The sequence below is a fragment of the Pristiophorus japonicus genome, chromosome 16 (assembly GCF_044704955.1).
Source record: "Pristiophorus japonicus isolate sPriJap1 chromosome 16, sPriJap1.hap1, whole genome shotgun sequence".
NCBI classification, from domain to species: Eukaryota; Metazoa; Chordata; class Chondrichthyes; family Pristiophoridae; genus Pristiophorus; species Pristiophorus japonicus.
The window spans coordinates 52,934,141-52,953,161 of NC_091992.1; the positions used below are offsets into that span (position 1 = coordinate 52,934,141).

Genomic DNA, 19,021 nt, shown 5'->3' on the forward strand with positions numbered 1-19,021 from the left:
CTCTCTGGTTGGTTCCTCGACATATTGGTCTAGAAAACCATCCCTAATACACTCCATGAAATCCTCCTCCACCGCATTGCTACCAGTTAGGTTAGCCCAATCAATGTGTAGATTAAAGTCGCCCATGATTACTGCTGTACCTTTATTGCACACATCCCTTATTTCTTGTTTGATGCTGTCCCCAACCTCACTACTACTATTTGGTGGCCTGTACACTATTGTTTTCTGCCCTTTGGTATTCCATAGCTCCACCCATACTGATTCCACATCATCCAAGCTAATGTCCTTCCTTACAATTGCATTAATTTCCTCTTTAACCAGCAATGCCACCCCACCTCCTTTTCCTTTCTGTCTATCCTTCCTAAATGCTGAATATCCTTGGATGTTGATTTCCCAGCCTTGCTCACCCTGGAGCCATGACTCCATGATGCCAATCACATCATATCCGTTATCTGCTATCTGCGCAGTTAATTCATCCACCTTATTCCGAATACTCCTCGCATTGAGGCACAGAGCCTTCAGGCTTGTCTTTTTAACACACTTTGCCCCTTTAGAATTTTGTTGTAATGTGGCCCTTTTTGTTTTTTGCCTTGGGTTTCTCTGCCCTCCACTTTTACTATTCTCCTTTCTATCTTTTGCTTCTGACTCCATTTTATTACCCTTTGTCTCCCTGCATAGGTTCCCATCCCCCTGCCATATTAGTTTAACTCCTCCCCAACAGCACTAGCGAACACTCCCCCTAGGACATTGGTTCCGGTCCTGCCCAGGTGCAGACCGTCCGGTTTGTACTGGTCCCACCTCCCCCAGAACCGGTTCCAATGTCCCAGGAATTTGAATCCCTCCCTTCTGCACCACTGCTCAAGCCACGTATTCATCCGAGCGATCCTGTGATTCCTACTCTGACTAGCACGTGGCACTGGTAGCAATCCTGAGATTACTACTTTTGAGGTCCTACTTTTCAATTTAACTCCTAGCTCCCTAAATTCGTCTCGTAGGACCTCATCCCATTTTTACCTATATCGTTGGTACCCATATGCACCACGACAACTGGCTGTTCACCCTCCCTTTTCAGAATGTCCTGCACCTGCTCCGAGACATCCTTAACCCTTGCACCAGGGAGGCAACATACCATCCTGGAGTCTCGGTTGCGGCCGCAGAAACGCCTATCTATTCCCCTTACAATTGAATCCCCTATCACTATCGCTCTCCCACTCTTTTTCCTGCCCTCCTGTACAACAGAGCTAGCCACGGTGCCATGGACTTGGCTGCTGCTGCTCATTATTAAACAAGATGTGTTATCTTTATTTTGAATATTTTCCTGTTTTCTGTGCATTTTTTTCCCCTTCCTCTCCTGATGGTAATGATTGATACTGGGAGTAAAGTTCAATGTCATTGAGACCAAAATGTCACCATGTCAATGTCAGTTGAAAGCAGAACACCTGATGACAGGTCAATGTCACTTTGAATACAAAATACCATCAAGAGAATTCCAGCTGAAACCGCAATGCCAGTTACTAAGATCTCAGCGTCAAGTCATCATACATTTAGCAATTTTCATAACTCTTGGAAATATGCAAATTCTCTGAGAGATTCTTCTGGAATGAAGAGTGGGCACTTGGCTGAGGTACAAGAGGGAAGAATACCTCAAAGTAAACGTATCATAGAATCAGTAATTTGCAACACGGAAGGAGGCCATGTCAGCCCATCGTGTCCGCGCTGGCTGACAAAGAGCTATCTAGCCTAATCCCACTTTTCAGCTCTGGTCCGTAGCCTTGTAGGTTAGAGGGGAGATGAGGAGTGCACAGCCAAGTGCTTTTTAAATGTGGTGAGGGTTTCTGCCTCTACCACCCTTTCAGGCAGTGAGTGCCAGACCCCCACCACCCTCTGGGTGAGGAAATGTTTCCTCATCTCCCCTCTAATCCTTCTACCAATTACTTTAAATCTATGCCCCCTGGTTGTTGACCCCCTGCTAAGGGAAATAGATCCTTCCTATCCACTCTAGGCCCCTCATAATTTTATACACCTCCCTTAAATCTCCCCTCAGCCTCCTCTGTTCCAAAGAAACAAACCCAGTCTATCCAATCTTTCCTCTGGCTGGCTCTGCTGCACAGGAGGGCAGGAAAAAGAGTGGGAGAGCAATAGTGATTGGGGATTCAATGGTGAGGGGAATAGATAGGCGTTTCTGCGGCCGCAACCGAGACTCCAGGATGGTATGTTGCCTCCCTGGTGCAAGGGTCAAGGATGTCTCGGAGCGGGTGCAGGACATTCTAAAAAGGGAGGGAGAACAGCCAGTTGTTGTGGTGCACATTGGTACCAACGACATAGGTAAAAAGAGGGATGAGATCCTACGAAACGAATTTAAGGAGCTAGGAGCTAAATTAAAAAGTAGGACCTCAAAAGTAGTAATCTCGGGATTGCTACCAGTGCCACGTGATAGTCAGAGTAGGAATCGCAGGATAGCGCAGATGAATACGTGGCTTGAGCAGTGGTGCAACAGGGAGGGATTCAAATTCCTGGGGCATTGGAACCGGTTCTGGGGGAGGTGGGACCAGTACAAACCGGACAGTCTGCACCTGGGCAGGACCGGAACCAATGTCCTAGGGGGAGTGTTTGCTAGTGCTGTTGGGGAGGATTTAAACTGATATGGCAGGGGGATGGGAACCAATGCAGGGAGACAGAGGGAAACAAAAAGGAGGCAAAAGCAAAAGACAGAAAGGAGATGAGGAAAAGTGGAGGGCAGAGAAACCCAAGGCAAAGAACAAAAAGGGCCACTGTACAGCAAAATTCTAGAAGGACAAAGGGTGTTAAAAGAACAAGCCTGAAGGCTTTGTGTCTTAATGCAAGGAGTATCCGCAATAAAGTGGATGAATTAACTGTGCAAATAGATGTTAACAAATATGATGTGATTGGGATTACGGAGACGTGGCTCCAGGATGATCAGGGCTGGGAACTCAACATCCAGGGGTATTCAACATTCAGGAAAGATAGAATAAAAGGAAAAGGAGGTGGGGTAGCATTGCTGGTTAAGGAGCAAATTAAGGCAATAGTTCGGAAGGACATTAGCTTGGATGATGTGGAATCTATATGGGTAGAGCTGCAGAATACCAAAGGACAAAAAACGTTAGTGGGAGTTGTGTACAGACCTCCAAACAGTAGTAGTGATGTTGGGGAGGGCATCAAACATGAAATTAGGGGTGCGTGCAATAAAGGTGCAGCAGTTATAATGGGTGACTTTAATATGCACATAGATTGGGTTAACCAAACTGGAAGCAATACGGTAGAGGAGGATTTCCTGGAGTGCATAAGGGATGGTTTTTTAGACCAATATGTCGAGGAACCAACTAGGGGGGAGGCCATCTTAGACTGGGTGTTGTGTAATGAGAGAGGATTAATTAGCAATCTCGTTGTGCGAGGCCCCTTGGGGAAGAGTGACCATAATATGGTGGAATTCTGCATTAGGATGGAGAATGAAACAGTTAATTCAGAGACCATGGTCCAGAACTTAAAGAAGGGTAACTTTGAAGGAATGAGGCGTGAATTGGCTAGGATAGATTGGCGAATGATACAGAAGGGGTTGACTGTGGATGGGCAATGGCAGACATTTAGAGACCGCATGGATGAACTACAACAATTGTACATTCCTGTCTGTCGTAAAAATAAAAAAGGGAAGGTGGCTCAACCGTGGCTATCAAGGGAAATCAGGGATAGCATTAAAGCCAAGGAAGTGGCATACAAATTGGCCAGAAATAGCAGCGAACCCGGGGACTGGGAGAAATTTAGAACTCAGCAGAGGAGGACAAAGGGTTTGATTAGGGCAGGGAAAATGGAGTACGAGAAGAAGCTTGCAGGGAACATTAAGACGGATTGCAAAAGTTTCTATAGATATGTAAAGAGAAAAAGGTTAGTAAAGACAAACGTAGGTCCCCTGCAGTCAGATCAGGGGAAGTCATAACGGGGAACAAAGAAATGGCGGACCAATTGAACAAGTACTTTGGTTCGGTATTCACTGAGGAGGACACAAACAACCTTCCGGATATAAAAGGGGTCGGCGGGTCTAGTAAGGAGGAGGAACTGAGGGAAATCCTTATTAGTCGGGAAATTGTGTTGGGGAAATTGATGGGATTGAAGGCCGATAAATCCCCAGGGCCTGATGGACTGCATCCCAGAGTACTTAAGGAGGTGGCCTTGGAAATAGTGGATGCATTGACAGTCATTTTCCAACATTCCATTGACTCTGGATCAGTTCCTATGGAGTGGAGGGTAGCCAATGTAACCCCACTTTTTAAAAAAGGAGGGAGAGAGAAAACAGGGAATTACAGACCGGTCAGCCTGACATCGGTAGTGGGTAAAATGATGGAATCAATTATTAAGGATGTGATCGCAGTGCATTTGGAAAGAGGTAATATGATAGGTCCAAGTCAGCATGGATTTGTGAAAGGGAAATCATGCTTGCCAAATCTTCTGGAATTTTTTGAGGATGTTTCCAGTAGAGTGGACAAGGGAGAACCAGTCGATGTGGTATATTTGGACTTTCAGAAGGCTTTCGACAAGGTCCCACACAAGAGATTAATGTGCAAAGTTAAAGCACATGGGATTGGGGGTAGTGTGCTGACATGGATTGAGAACTGGTTGTCAGACAGGAAGCAAAGAGTAGGAGTAAATGGGGACTTTTCAGAATGGCAGGCAGTGACTAGTGGGGTACTACAAGGTTCTGTGCTGGGGCCCCAGCTGTTTACACTGTACATTAATGATTTAGACGAGGGGATTAAATGTAGTATCTCCAAATTTGCGGATGACACTAAGTTGGGTGGCAGTGTGAGCTGCAAGGAGGATTCTATGAGGCTGCAGAGCGACTTGGATAGGTTAGGTGAGTGGGCAAATGCATGGCAGATGAAGTATAATGTGGATAAATGTGAGGTTATCCACTTTGGTGGTAAAAACAGAGAGACAGACTATTATCTGAATGGTGACAGATTAGGAAAAGGAGAGGTGCAACGAGACCTGGGTGTCATGGTACATCAGTCATTGAAGGTTGGCATGCAGGTACAGCAGGCGGTTAAGAAAGCAAATGGCATGTTGGCCTTCATAGCGAGGGGATTTGAGTACAAGGGCAGGGAGGTGTTGCTACAATTGTACAGGGCGTTGGTGAGGCCACACCTGGAGTATTGTGTACAGTTTTGGTCTCCTAACCTGAGGAAGGACATTCTTGCTATTGAGGGAGTGCAGCGAAGGTTCACCAGACTGATTCCCGGGATGGCGGGACTGACCTATCAAGAAAGACTGGATCAACTGGGCTTGTATTCACTGGAGTTCAGAAGAATGAGAGGGGACCTCATAGAAACGTTTAAAATTCTGACGGGGTTAGACAGGTTAGATGCAGGAAGAATGTTCCCAATGTTGGGGAAGTCCAGAACCAGGGGATACAGTCTAAGGATAAGGGGGAAGCCATTTAGGACTGAGATGAGGAGGAATTTCTTCACCCAGAGAGTGGTGAACCTGTGGAATTCTCTACCACAGAAAGTTGTTGAGGCCAATTCACTAAATATATTCAAAAAGGAGTTAGATGAAGTCCTTACTACTAGGGGAATCAAGGGGTATGGTGAGAAAGCAGGAATGGGGTACTGAAGTTGCATGTTCAGCCATGAATTCATTGAATGGCGGTGCAGGCTAGAAGGGCCGAATGGCCTACTCCTGCACCTATTTTCTATGTTTCTATGTTTCCTTGTAGCTAAAAGTCCAGGTAACATCCTCGTAAATCTCCTCCATTCCCTCTCTAGTGCAATCACATCTTTCCTGTAATGCGGTGACCAGAACTGTGCACAGTACTCTAGCTGTGGCCTAACCAGTGTTTTATACAGTTCAAGCATAACCTCCCTGCTCTTGTATTCTGTGCCTCGGCTAATAAAGGCAAGTATTCCGTATGTCTTCTTAATCAGCTACCTGGCCTGCTACCTTCAGGGATCTGTGGACATGTACTCCAAGGTCCCTTTGTTCCTCTACACTTCTCAGTGCCCTACCATTTAATGTGTATTACCTTGCCTTGTTAGCACTCCCCAAATGCATTACCTCACACTTCTCCGGATTGAATTCCATTTGCCACTGTTCTGCCCACCTGACCAGTTCATTGATATCCTTCTGCAGCTTTCTTCTTCATTATCAACTACACAGCCAATTATTGTATCATCTGAAAACTTCTTAATCATACCCCCTATATTCAAGTCTAAATCATTGATATATACCACAAAAAGCAAAGGACCTAGTTCTGAGCCATGCAGAAGCCCGCAGTCACAAAAACGCCTACCAACCATTACCCTTTGCTTCCTGCCTCTGACCCGATTCTGGATCAGCACAAGCACAAGTGAACACCTTCAGGAAAGAACATTTCAATATGATACTAGTGCTAGGCATCTGGCACTCTCCTGCTCCAGTCCCCACCCTCCTGCCCCAGCACAGCACCCTCCTGCCCCAGCCCCCACCCTCCTGCCCCAGCCCCCACCCTCCTGCCCCAGCACTGCACCCTCCTGCCCCAGCCCCCCACCCTCCTGCCCCAGCCACCACCCTCCTGCCGCAGCACAGCACCCTCCTGCCGCAGCACAGCACCCTCTTGCCCCAGCCCCTACCTTCCTGCCCCAGCCCCCACCCTCCTGCCCCAGCACAACACCCTCCTGCCCCAGCACTGCACCCTTCTGCCTCAGCCCCCACCCTCCTGCCCCAGCACAGCACCCTCCTGCCCCAGCCCCCACCCTCCTGCCCCAGCCCTCACCCTCCTGCCCCAGCACAGCACCCTCCTGCCCCTGCCCCCACCCTCCTGCCCCAGCACAGCACCCTCCTGCCCCAGCACAGCACCCTCCTGCCCCAACCCCTACCCTCCTGCCCCAGCACAGCACCCTCCTGCCCCAGCCCCCACCCTCCTGCCCCAGCCCTCACCCTCCTGCCCCAGCACAGCACTCTTCTGCCCCAGCCCCTACCTTCCTGCCCTAGCCCCCACCCTCCTGCCCCAGCCCCCACCCTCCTACCCCAGCACTGCACCCTCCTGCCCCAGCCCCCACACTCCTGCCCCAGCACAGCACCCTCCTGCCCCAGCACAGCACCCTCCTGCCCCAACCCCTACCCTCCTGCCCCAGCACAGCACCCTCCTGCCCCAGCCCCCACCCTCCTGCCCCAGCCCCCACCCTCATGCCCCAGCCCCCACCCTCCTGCCCCAGCCCCCACCCTCCTGCCCCAGCCCCCACCCTCATGCCCCAGCCCCCACCCTCCTGCCCCAGCCCCCACCCTCCTGCCCCAGCACAGCACCCTACTGCCCCAGCCCCCACCCTCCTGCCCCAGCCCCCACCCTCCTGCCCAAGCCCCCACCCTCCTGCCCCAGCACTGCACCCTCCTGCCCCAGCCCCCACCCTCCTGCCCCAGCACAACACCCTCCTGCCCCAGCACTGCACCCTTCTGCCTCAGCCCCCACCCTCCTGCCACAGCACAGCACCCTCCTGCCCCAGCCCCCACCCTCCTGCCCCAGCCCCCACCCTCCTGCCCCAGCACAGCACCCTCCTGCCCCTGCCCCCACCCTCCTGCCCCAGCATTGCACTCTTCTGCCCCAGCCCCTACCCTCCTGCCCTAGCCCCCACCCTCCTACCCCAGCCCCCACCCTCCTGCCCCAGCACAGCACCCTCCTGCCCCAGCACTGCACCCTCCTGCCCCAGCCCCCACACTCCTGCCCCAGCACAGCACCCTCCTGCCCCAGCACAGCACCCTCCTGCCCCAGCCCCCACCCTCCTGCCCCAGCACAGCACCCTCTTGCCCCAGCCCCCACCCTCCTGCCCCAGCCCCCACCCTCATGCCCCAGCCCCCACCCTCCTGCCCCAGCACAGCACCCTCCTGCCCCAGCCCCCACCCTCCTGCCCCAGCACAACACCCTCATGCCCCAGCCCCCATCCTCCTGCCCCAGCACAGCACCCTCCTGCCCCAGCCCCCACCCTCCTGCCCCAGCCCCCACCCTCCTGCCCCAGCACAGCACCCTACTGCCCCAGCCCCCACCCTCCTGCCCCAGCCCCCACCCTCCTGCCCCAGCCCCCACCCTCCTGCCCCAGCACTGCACCCTCCTGCCCCAGCCCCCACCCTCCTGCCCCAGCCCCCACCCTCCTGCCCCAGCACATCACCCTCCTGACCCAGCCCCTACCCTCCTGCCCCAGCCCCCACCCTCCTGCCCCAGCACAACACCCTCCTGCCCCAGCCCCCACCCTCCTGCCCCAGCACAACACCCTTCTGCCCCAGCACTGCACCCTTCTGCCTCAGCCCCCACCCTCCTGCCCCAGCCCCTACCCTCCTGCCCCAGCCCCCACCCTCCTGCCCCAGCCCCCACCCTCCTGCCCCAGCCCCCACCCTCTTGCCCCAGCACAGCACCCTCCTGCTCCAGCCCATAGCTTCGTACCCCAGCCGCGGATATGGAGAAATTTTGGGCGTGTAGCCCCTGATTTTGTGATATGAACAGCTGGCAGTAGGCTCTCCATCAGCACATACTTGGACATTGGCTCTTTTGTCTCACCATAGCAAAGCCACACAACTGAGAACAAAATAGTCATTTCAAGCTAATTCTCCAATGTAGATTCTACCCCCCATAAAAAATTTTTTTATTGACTTTTCTATTCCTGTTCTTGCCTCTTTCTCTTGCATGCCCATTCTTTCGCTTAACATCTTCTGTCTCTCTCTCTCTCTCGATGCTTTTGATACGTTTTCATCATCATCTCTATCTCTGTCTCTCTTACTCACTCTCTTTCAATAAGTGTCTCCTTCCATCTGCCCTCTTTCTCCTATCTATACCTTTCAGTTTATTTACCCCCATCATACAACTCTTCCTTTATGTCTCCTCTCTCTATATCACTCACTCTTTCCTTTTCCTCAGCTACCGTGGAGACCTGGAGCCAAACAGGGCCCCTGGCCCTATAATACATAGGGACAGGAAACATTATCTATTGTCTCCCAGGGACTGCAGGCCAGAGCATTTCACCTATCCAAACTAACCCATGCTCCATCGCAGCAAGCAGATAGGCCGCAAGGGTTCAGCAGAGAGGTGATAACCTAGCTGGGGCCAGGAGGATGCGCTTGTGTGAAGGGCCTGGAGGGGGGAGGCATGCAAGTGGCCAGGGGAGTGTGAGGGCCTGAGTTGGCTCAGGAGGGAGCGGTACATCCCAGGAGTGAATTGCACAATGAGAGTCAGGTCAGTATCACGGTGAGTAATTCCTGGTACGCAAGTGATTATATATTAATAGTCACATGATTAGCACAACCAAATCAAATGCAAGGTTTAGCAGTTATGTGGTTCCCACAAACCAATCAGATTCCAGGCAAAGGATGAGCAGACATGATTTATTTAATTAAGTAGACTCCTTTGTTGCCCCAACAAGTAAACTTTGAGATATAACAGCAAAGGTGTAGGAGAGAAGCTGGCTGGCCACGATAAAGGTATGCCATCAACAACAAGGCGTCATATCCCTGTTATCGACCGCACGCATCGACCGAGACTTCCAGAGATCCAGCTGCATTAGCGAGCCATGCGGTCTTCACTTAAACCTAAACACAGGGAGCTAGATAGTTATTGGCTCCAAGCCTTGACTCCCAGGTTTCTGGTCTCCAATGGGAGGGGAACGCACGAGCGTGTGAGTGACATTCTTCCAGGACCACTAATTCAAATGGGAACATGCCTTCAGATTGGAAAAATAGAAATGGTCTGATTTTAAAGCTGGTGTTTTGGCATCGGCACCCCAACGTTTCTAATGTCTCTCCTTTGACCCCCAAAGACATTGATTCAGTGTGGCTCCAAGGGCATCATCAGCCCGAACAAATGCAGAGTGTTTGCTCCAGGCATGCCCCCAGCTGCACAAGACCCAAGCATCAGAAGCTGGCCACACTAACGCACCACAGAACTCAACATAAAAGAAACTAAAGTCGACCTCCTGACTCGGATTCTAGGGCCTTGACTCAGCTGACAATCCTCGGGCCTAGCTCAGGCCCCAGATGTCTGCAGAACCACCACCCCTTCCCCATTTACTGCAGGGTGGCTTCATCAACTTAAAAAGGAATGATGTAAACAATCGATGTGTTAGCAAAACGCCCAGGATCAGTCTGGGGATTTTAATATTTGGAGGTGTAAGTGATAGAACGAACCGGTCCAGGCAGCAGGCAGTCGAGGTGGTCATTCAGCCCGACTGCCTGCCTCTCTTCCGCGGTTACATCCGAGCCAGGGTGTCCCTGGAGATGGAGCACACGATTTCCACCGGTACGCTCGCGGCCTTCCGTGGGAGGTGGGACTGGAGTGCATCATCACCCCCGGCAACCAAATTTTAATTTGAACCATTTTTGTTAAAAAGTACATTTGTTTCATTTGTCGGTTTTAGTGCCCCTTTAATTAGGGGCACTTGAGCTTTTGTTTTACTAAAATAGATGTAAGTGATAGAACGTCAGGGGTTAGGGCCAGGGAAGAGATGCAAGGAGAGTGAGAGAAACATGTGAATAGCTCCCCCAAGTAGTTTGTTGGATAAGTGCACTGCAATCAACAAGCTCCCCGCTGGAGTGGAACTAAACTACAGAACCAGTGGGAAGCTGTTAAACCTACGCCACCTCCAGGCCAGGTCCAAGATCACCCCAACCTCTGTCATTGAGCACATTCTGAGGCTGAACTCCAGGATAAAGTCGATGTATTTACTGAGGCATATGAAAGCATGGGCCTTACGCTTAACATATGTAAGATGAAGGTCCTCCAACAGCCTGTCTTTGCCGCACAGCATTGCCCCCCAGTCATCAAGATTCACGGCGCGGCCCTCGACAGCGTGGACCATTTCCCATACCTCGGGAGCCTCTTATCAACAAAAGCAGACATCGACAACGAGATCCAACACCCCCTCCAGTGCGCCAGTGCAGCCTTCAGCCACTTGAGGAAAAGAGTGTTAGAAAACCAGGCCCTCAAATCTACCACCAAGCTCATGGTCTACAGGGCTGTAGTAATACCCGCCCTCCTGTATGGCTCAGAGGCATGGACGATGTACAAAAGACAACTCAAGTCGCTGGAGATATATCACCAACAATGTCTCCGCAAGATCCTGCAAATCCCCTGGGAGGACAGACGCAACAACATCAGTGTCCTCGTCCAGGCCAACATCCCCAGCATTGAAGCACTGACCACACTCGATCAGCTTCGCTGGGCAGGCCAAATTGTTCGCGTGCTAGACACGAGACTCCCAAAGCAAGTGCTCTATGAGGAGCTCCTTCACTCGAGCCAAAGGTGGGCAGCGGAAACGTTACAAGGACACTCTCAAAGTCTCCCTGATAAAGTGCGACATCACCACTGACACCTGGGAATCCCTGGCCAAAGACCGCCCTCAGTGGAGAAAGTGCATCCGGGAGGGCGTTGAGCACTTCAAGTCTCAATGCCGAGAGCATGAAGAGGTCAGGCGCAGGCAACGGAAGGAGCATGTGGCAAATCTGTCCCACCATCCCCCCCACTTCCCTCGGCGACTGTCTGTTCCACCTGTGAAAGAGTCTGTGGCTCTCGTATTGGATTGTTCAGCCACCAAAGAACTCACTTCAGGAGTGGTAGCAAGTCTTCCTCGATTCCGAGGGACTGCCTATGATGATGTGACAAACCGAGGTCTCGCCTGAAAGGTTCCCCCCAAGGTGTGCGGCTGCCGAGGCCACTGGAAAAGATACCACGCGGCAAATTTAAAGGGGCCGCGCACCCAAATAAAATTAGCGGGATCGTCAATCCTTGCCAACAATCATCTCTCAATTAAAATCACTAAAACAAATGATCTTGCTGTTTGTGGGACCTTCCTGTGCGCAAACTGGCTGCAGTGTTTCCCTACATTATCAGTGATGACACTTCAGAAGTACTTGTTGGTTGTGAAAGCTCTTTGGAAATCCTGAGGTTATGATTGGCACTGTAAAAATGTCACTGGACCAGGCTGACAGAGAAGGAAGGGGGAAGAGAAAAGGGAAACACAATAGACAAAGAAGGCCAGGCCTTTATAGCCCATTATACGGCTAGCTGGGGAGTGAAGGTTCATTGCTCAACAAATTCTAAAAACTGTACATTTGGCTTGATAGGCAGCTGTGGCATATATCCATGCTACATCACAGGTTAGTTCAGAACGTAGCAACAGGAGGGGAAAATATGTGGTGTATCTGGTTTTATTTGACCTTAAACAGATTGTAAAAACACAAGGGACTTTTATGAGCTCTAAATTTAAACTTCCAATTGTTTAAGGCAAAGTATCTCTGAATTTCGGCAGAATTAAAATTTCAATCACATTCATAATGTCAGTAGCTGCAAATAATACACCACTAGACATTAGAAGAGGCGGTGATTAACACTGGAGTTTGAATCACCAGTCCCCACAAACTTTTAGTATCTCACCCCACCAGTCAGATCACCCAAGTTGCTAATCTATTGCAAGTATCTGCCCACATTGCCACGATCCCTGCTCCTGATTATTTTACACTTTTCCTACCAAACTCAGGTAAGATCTAGTATAAAAGATATAATATCACAAAAAGGTGACTACCAGTGAGGGCGGCCATTTAGCACATCAAGCTCATTTATCCATAGGACTCTACAGTCCACCATCATAGCATCTAACTGCTTCTTGAATGATTCCAAAACGTTTTGGCTCTGCTACCCCACCCAGAGTCCATTGCAGATACCAATCACTCTTTGAGGGACGACGTGCCTGAAACTTTGCCTGAGCACTAGTTGGTCTGAGCACTCAGGGTTGCTGCCCCTGAGTACTATCTGGTGACCTATGCTGAAAAGTGACTCCCTGAATTGCCTATTACCAGTTTGTACTTCCTTATCCTGTGGGCATAGTTAAACTTGAAATGGTGCTGAGTGAAGCTTTTCTGTTCCAATATTTTACATAGCTCTACAAGATGTCCTCCTCTCATTCACCTCCTTTCAAGGATGAAGTGTGCAGGTTTCTCTCACCTAGTAGTACACCAGGGTACTGTAACTATGGGAAGCTGGAACCATGAAAACCAGCACAGTGTGGTATAGGTCCCTCGAGCCTGCTCTGCCATTCAATAAGATTGTGGCTGATCTGATCTTGGGCTCAACTCCACTTCCCTGCCCACTCCCCATAACCCCTTATGGCTCAAAAATCTGTCTATCGCCGCCTTAAATATATTCAATGACCCAGCCTCCACAGCTCTCTGGGGCAGAGAATTCCATAGGTTCACGACCCTCTGAGAGAAGAAATTCCTCCTCATCTCCATTTTAAGGTGATCCCTTATTTTGAAACTATGCCCCCTAGTTCTAGATTCCCCCTCGAGGGGAAACGTCCTCTCTGCATCTACCTTGTCGAGCCCCCTCATAAGCTTATACGTTTCAATAAGATCACCTTTCATTCTTCTAAACCCCAATGAGTATAGGCCCAACCTGCTCAACCTCCACAAGCCCCACTGTTGCTTTGTGACCAGAGGGAATGTTCTTTTGAGGCTACCGGAAAGGCTGACGTACTGATATTGGGTACCAAATGGTGAATCCCCTACACTGACATCCCTCACTGTTACAAAGCTCTTTATATCAAACTCCAACTGTTACATGCCTCCTGTACAACAAACTATTCTATTGTTGCAAATCTCTATGTAACAAACTAGCCGCCCTCCCCTTCCCCGTACAGATCATTTTCTCTGGTCCGAGGTAAATCATCATTAAAACTGGTAAATAAACTCGCACCTCAACAGAATGCTTCTCCGATTGGAAAAAAAACACCCTTGTTGGACCTCAGCAGTCTGTAGTAATAAGGTTCGATCCTCATTCAGGCTGGGCCAGCAAATCTCAACATGCGTAGAAACACTGCTTGGCCAGTGAGCCCGAAAACAATCAGACAGGATTCCTGCTCCAGTCACCCATACTGCAATGTGCGTGTGTGTGAGGACAAGGCGTAGCCATGATGCCCTTTGCAGTTGAATAGTATTCTGGTGCTCACACATGAAGAATGGCCATATGGGTGAAGGTGGGAGGGTGGGGAGTGGACTCTTGCAGCTGTACCCGGATGAGAGTTAGCACCCTCAGGAGAAATCATTTTAGGCTGGGAATTTCCTCCGAGCTGCTCCCGCTCCGTCGTTGTTAACGTCACTGCAAGTGCGGCAGAACTGCCCCGTTTTATGCCTGTAGATGGGCTTTTGTGCTGCACTCACAGTAAAGTTACGGCACTGGACAGAACAGCTCTGAGCAAATTCCCGGCCTTTAGACTGATTTATAAAGTATATACTGACCCAGTGGCACGTCCAATAAAGTTAAACATGTGATTATTTCAGATAAAAGTAACACAGAAATAACAAACCAACAATTAAAATGTCCACGTACCCCATGGAGTCAAGCACAAGCACTGATCTACCATTAAACAGTACTTCATTGGCTGCAAAGCACTTTGAGACATCTGGTGATCATGGAAGGCGCTATATAAATGCCAGTATTTTTTTAATGAACTGAGTCACCACAAACAATATGACATATGTCTGTATCCTATGTGACACCCTGGAGAGGAAGAAGAATCTGCCACTTATTTATTTTTCATTCATTTTTAATAACATATTTCCAAATTGAGCAATTAGTTTCCATTAGCTTTGGAGAGGATGCAGAGGGGTTTTGCCAGAATTATACCAGGGATGACGGACTTTAGTTATGTGGAGAGATTAGAGAAGCTGGAATTGTTCCCCTTAGAGCAGAGAGGGTTAAGGGGAACAGCAGCAACAATAACAACTTGCATTTATATAACACCTTTAATGTAGTAAAACGTCCAAAGGCGTTTCACAGGAGTATTATAAGACAAAAAAATTGACACTGAGCCACATAAGGAGAAATTAAGGCAGATGACCAAAAGCTTGGTCAAAGAAGTAGGTTTTAAGGAGCGTCTTAAAGGTGGAGTGTGAGGCAGAGAGGTTTTGGAAGGGATTTCCAGAGCTTAGGGCCGAGGTAGCTGAAGGGAAATATATTGCCGGTGCTAAAAATTATGAGGAGTTTTGATTGAGTAAATAAGGAGAAACTGTTGCCACTGGTAGGTGGGTTGGTAACCAGAGAACGCTGATCTAAGATAATTGGCAAAAGGACCAGAGGGGAGATAAGGAGACATTTTTTCATGCAGCCAGTTTTTATGATCTGGAATACACTGGCTGTAAGGGTTATGGAAGCAGATTCAATAGTAACTTTCAAAAGAGAATTGGATAAATACTTGAAAAGGGGAAAAATGCAAGGCTACTGGGAGTGGAAGGATTTAGACAACTCTTGGTACTGGCACGATGGGCCAACTGTGAGATTCCATGATTTTAGTCCCTGTACAAATGAAATAATGTGGATCCCACGCGAGAAAACAGCTTGTGGACCTCAAGAGAAATGAATGCCATTTTAACCTAGATTTATATTGGCGTTTGTTTTGTTTCATTAAGGAAGACCAGCATCCAGAAGCAGGCATGCGTTTGTTTTAATAGCACTAAACCGGGATTCCTTATCCCAGCAACCATTCACAGTCCCGTGGCAAACGCTGGGAGAAGGGAGGCGGATTTAGTGGTGTCAATCTTGGGAGCTGGCTCCATGGACACTATTCAGTGGGATCCAAAAGTGAACGAGCGTCAAATGTAAAAAAAAACATCCTGGCACACTCCAAGCTTCACCGCAGTGGGGCATTCTGGAGAAGGGGGGCCAGTCTTGCTCTGGAGTCAACCTGGTCCAATTTGCACAAGTTTAAGGCCACACCTTGAATATTGTGTACAGTTTTGGTCTCCTAATCTGAGGAAGGACATTCTTGCTATTGAGGGAGTGCACAAAGGTTCACCAGACTGATTCCCGGGATGGCAGGACTGATATATGAAGAAAGACTGGATCGACTAGGCTTATATTCACTGGAACTTAGAAGAATGAGAGGGGATCTCATAGAAACATATAAAATTCTGACGGGACTGGACAGGTTAGCTGCAGGAAGAATGTCCCCGATACTGGGGATGTCCAGAACCAGGGGTCACAGTCTAAGGATAAGGGGTAATCCATTTAGGACCGAGATGAGGAGAAACTTCTTCACTCAGAGAGTTGTGAGCATGTGGAATTCTCTACCACAGAAAGTTGTTACGGCCAGTTCGTTAGATATATTCAAAAGGGAGATAGATATAGCCCTTACGGCTAAAGGGATCAAGGGGTATGGAGCGAAAGCAGGAATGGGGTACTGAAGTTGCATGATCAGCCATGATCTTATTGAATGGTGGTGCAGGCTCGAAGGGCCGAATGGCCTACTCCTGCACCTATTTTCTATGTTTCTATGTTTCTAAAGCCATTGGAAAATGGAAACTGCTATCCAATTATATTACACTTGGGAAATGTAAAAGCGCCCTTGAACAGCAACATAACTAAAGTTAACAATAAATCAGGGGGTGGGGAAGACATTCAAAAATCTAACAGATATAACGCTGAGGTCTAAATAAACGGATTAGCGAGGGAAGGTGGTGAACCTCGAGTGTCACAGCTAACAATTTGGAGGCTATGGGCTGGCACTGTCCCCGCCCTGACAGGCACTGTCCCCGCCACTAATATTCCACAAACCCCTGGCTGTGTTTAGAAATAAAAAGGAAAACAATTTCAGAACTTTCAACAAAACATTCAGCTTTGGTTACCATCCTATTGTTGAACAAATCACCCAACCACATCGGAAACAAACGAGCAAAGTGATACACCACCCAGGAGAATATCAGACAGAAGGGGGTTTTTCCCCCCGATTTTTTTCGATCTAAAAACAGACTGGACACCCGGTTAATACTTCAGAACACATTGCCCTAAAATTGGTCTCGGAAATTAGGTTCCGTTTTACCTCCATAAGTAGAGCTGCACAAAACGCACAGGAACACAAACTGGACAAGTGATTCCATCTCCTCGATCTGGCGAACTGACTCGACTATCGCTGAGAGCAAGTAATTCCTTCTGCCCCAGTGTGGTTCGCTCAGGTTCTTTTGACTTGACAATCCCCCAGCAGATTGTGGCCAAACGAGTTGGACCTGTTACTGTGAGCCGTCCTCTTCCCAAAGGTGTGGTTTTCTCGGCAATTAACCAAAACAAAGGTGACACACACACATACGAAACTCACCCCGGCCGAGTTCAACCTTCAGGACTTGGATCATTTAAAAGCCGATCTCCCTATCCCAGTGCTCGGTTGTATTGGGCAATTTCAGGAATTCAAAGTCAGACAGCTTTTCGTTTGCAGACTATTGTGGGCGATCTTTATCGATTGTTTTCCAACCTGTTGGAGCTGACCAAATCGCAGGTACCTTTCCGTACAGTCTGAGCACTGGCTATAAAGAGAACTAGCGCTCGGATCACACAAGTCAGGAGCAATTTCACTGCCAGTAACGCCAGTCTTTCATCAATGACAGCAAGTTATGCCCCTCCCCCACCCGAAAGCCGAGCCAGTCTAATACAGATATTTATTCGTTCTAAATCGTCTCACGACCAAAACAGTTCCCTCGTTAAAACTGTAAAGGGCATTTACAATTACATTGCTGGTCATGGAATCTACATTTCGATTCCACCATTCTCTATCCTTTGAATTTCTTTCAATGCATTTGAATCCCTCAGCAATACACATATTTGACTGGGAATAATGGAAATCAGTCAAACTGAATTTAGGCCCCAGGACCTAATCTCACGTGATATTGGGCTGGGTGCAGGTGAAGTGCAACGTGACATTCAAAAAGTTCCTAAATGTTTTACCACTGATCCTTTCAAAAACTTCTATACGTCATTTTCCATCTTAAAGTTAGCAAAGAGCCAACTGAGTTCGTCACTAATGGCCCAGGGGGTAGCACCCTCGCCTCTGAGTCAGAAGGTTGTGGGTTCAAGTCCCACTCCACAGACTTGAGCGCAAAAATCTAGGCTGACACTCCAGTGCAGTGCTGAGGGGATGCTGCACTGTTGGATGAAATGTAACAACTCGATATACTGTAAACTAACACAGGTACAAACCTGCTCTGCTTTATTAGGGCACAAAGTGATTACATTACATGATGGCTTGCCTTTCGTACCTGGGCCGCACACACGTGCGTACAGCCCAGTGGCGCCATCTGGTGGCTAGTAACCCCAAGCATACATACATGACAATATCCCCCTTTAATATATTAGTAACAGTCTTTTTACCAATTGAGACGGTCCGGGGCTTTCTGATCCCGAGCTGATCGTCTCAGTTCAATTCCAGCCTTGTTCTGAGTCCGTTATGACTGGGACCTGGGTAGCCGATCTAATGGGAGTGGCAATGACCATGTCAGGGATTGAAAGCCCAGATTCATTGATGACAGCGGAGTCCTCCGATGACTGAGGGTAGATTGGTTGGTCACTGATTGTGTCTTCCTCAGACTGTTCCGGTTCAACCGTGTGCCGCAGCTTTATCTGATCAACATGTTTCCTGCATGTTTGCCCATTCTTGAGCTTGACGATAAACACTCTGTTACCCTCCTTGGCCGTAACAGTACCGCCGATCCATTTGGGATTTTGACCATAATTTAGTACATGCCCAGGATCGTTAACGGAAATGTCGCGTGACACAGCAGCGCTATCATGATACCACTGCTGGCTTTGACATCTGTATTTAACATGATCGTTCAAGTCAGGGTGGACAAGAGAGAGCTTGGTCTTAAGACCTCTCTTCATCAATAGTTCAGCAGGGGTGACCCCGGTAAGCGTGTGGGGTCTTGTCCTGTAACTAAGCAATATGCATGACAAGCGAGTCTGCAGTGAACCTTGAGTTACACGTTTCATACTCTGCTTGATGGTTTGGACAGCACGCTCTGCTTTACCATTAGATGCGGGTTTGAATGGTGCTGACCTCACATGTTTGATACCATTGAGTTTCATGAACTCTTGAAACTCCAGACTACTGAAGCAAGGCCCCTTGTCGCTTACAACAATGTCGGGCAGATCATGAGTGGCAAACATGACACGAAGGCTCTCAATGGTAGCTGTGGATGTACTGGATGACATGATTAAATACTCTACCCACTTGGA

At 49.0% G+C, this 19,021-nt stretch overlaps 1 protein-coding gene across 1 annotated transcript in view; it reads right to left on the minus strand.

Annotated features, from left to right (window-relative positions):
* upk3b (uroplakin 3b) overlaps nt 1–17,180 on the minus strand; it is a 37,103-nt gene extending 19,923 nt beyond the window's left edge. The window contains exon 1 of the mRNA XM_070857324.1: nt 16,839–17,180. Within this exon, the coding sequence (XP_070713425.1) occupies nt 16,839–16,896 (58 nt within the window). The 5' untranslated portion in view covers nt 16,897–17,180. The remainder of the gene's footprint in view (nt 1–16,838) is intronic.
* Between the last annotated feature and the right edge of the window lie 1,841 nt (nt 17,181–19,021).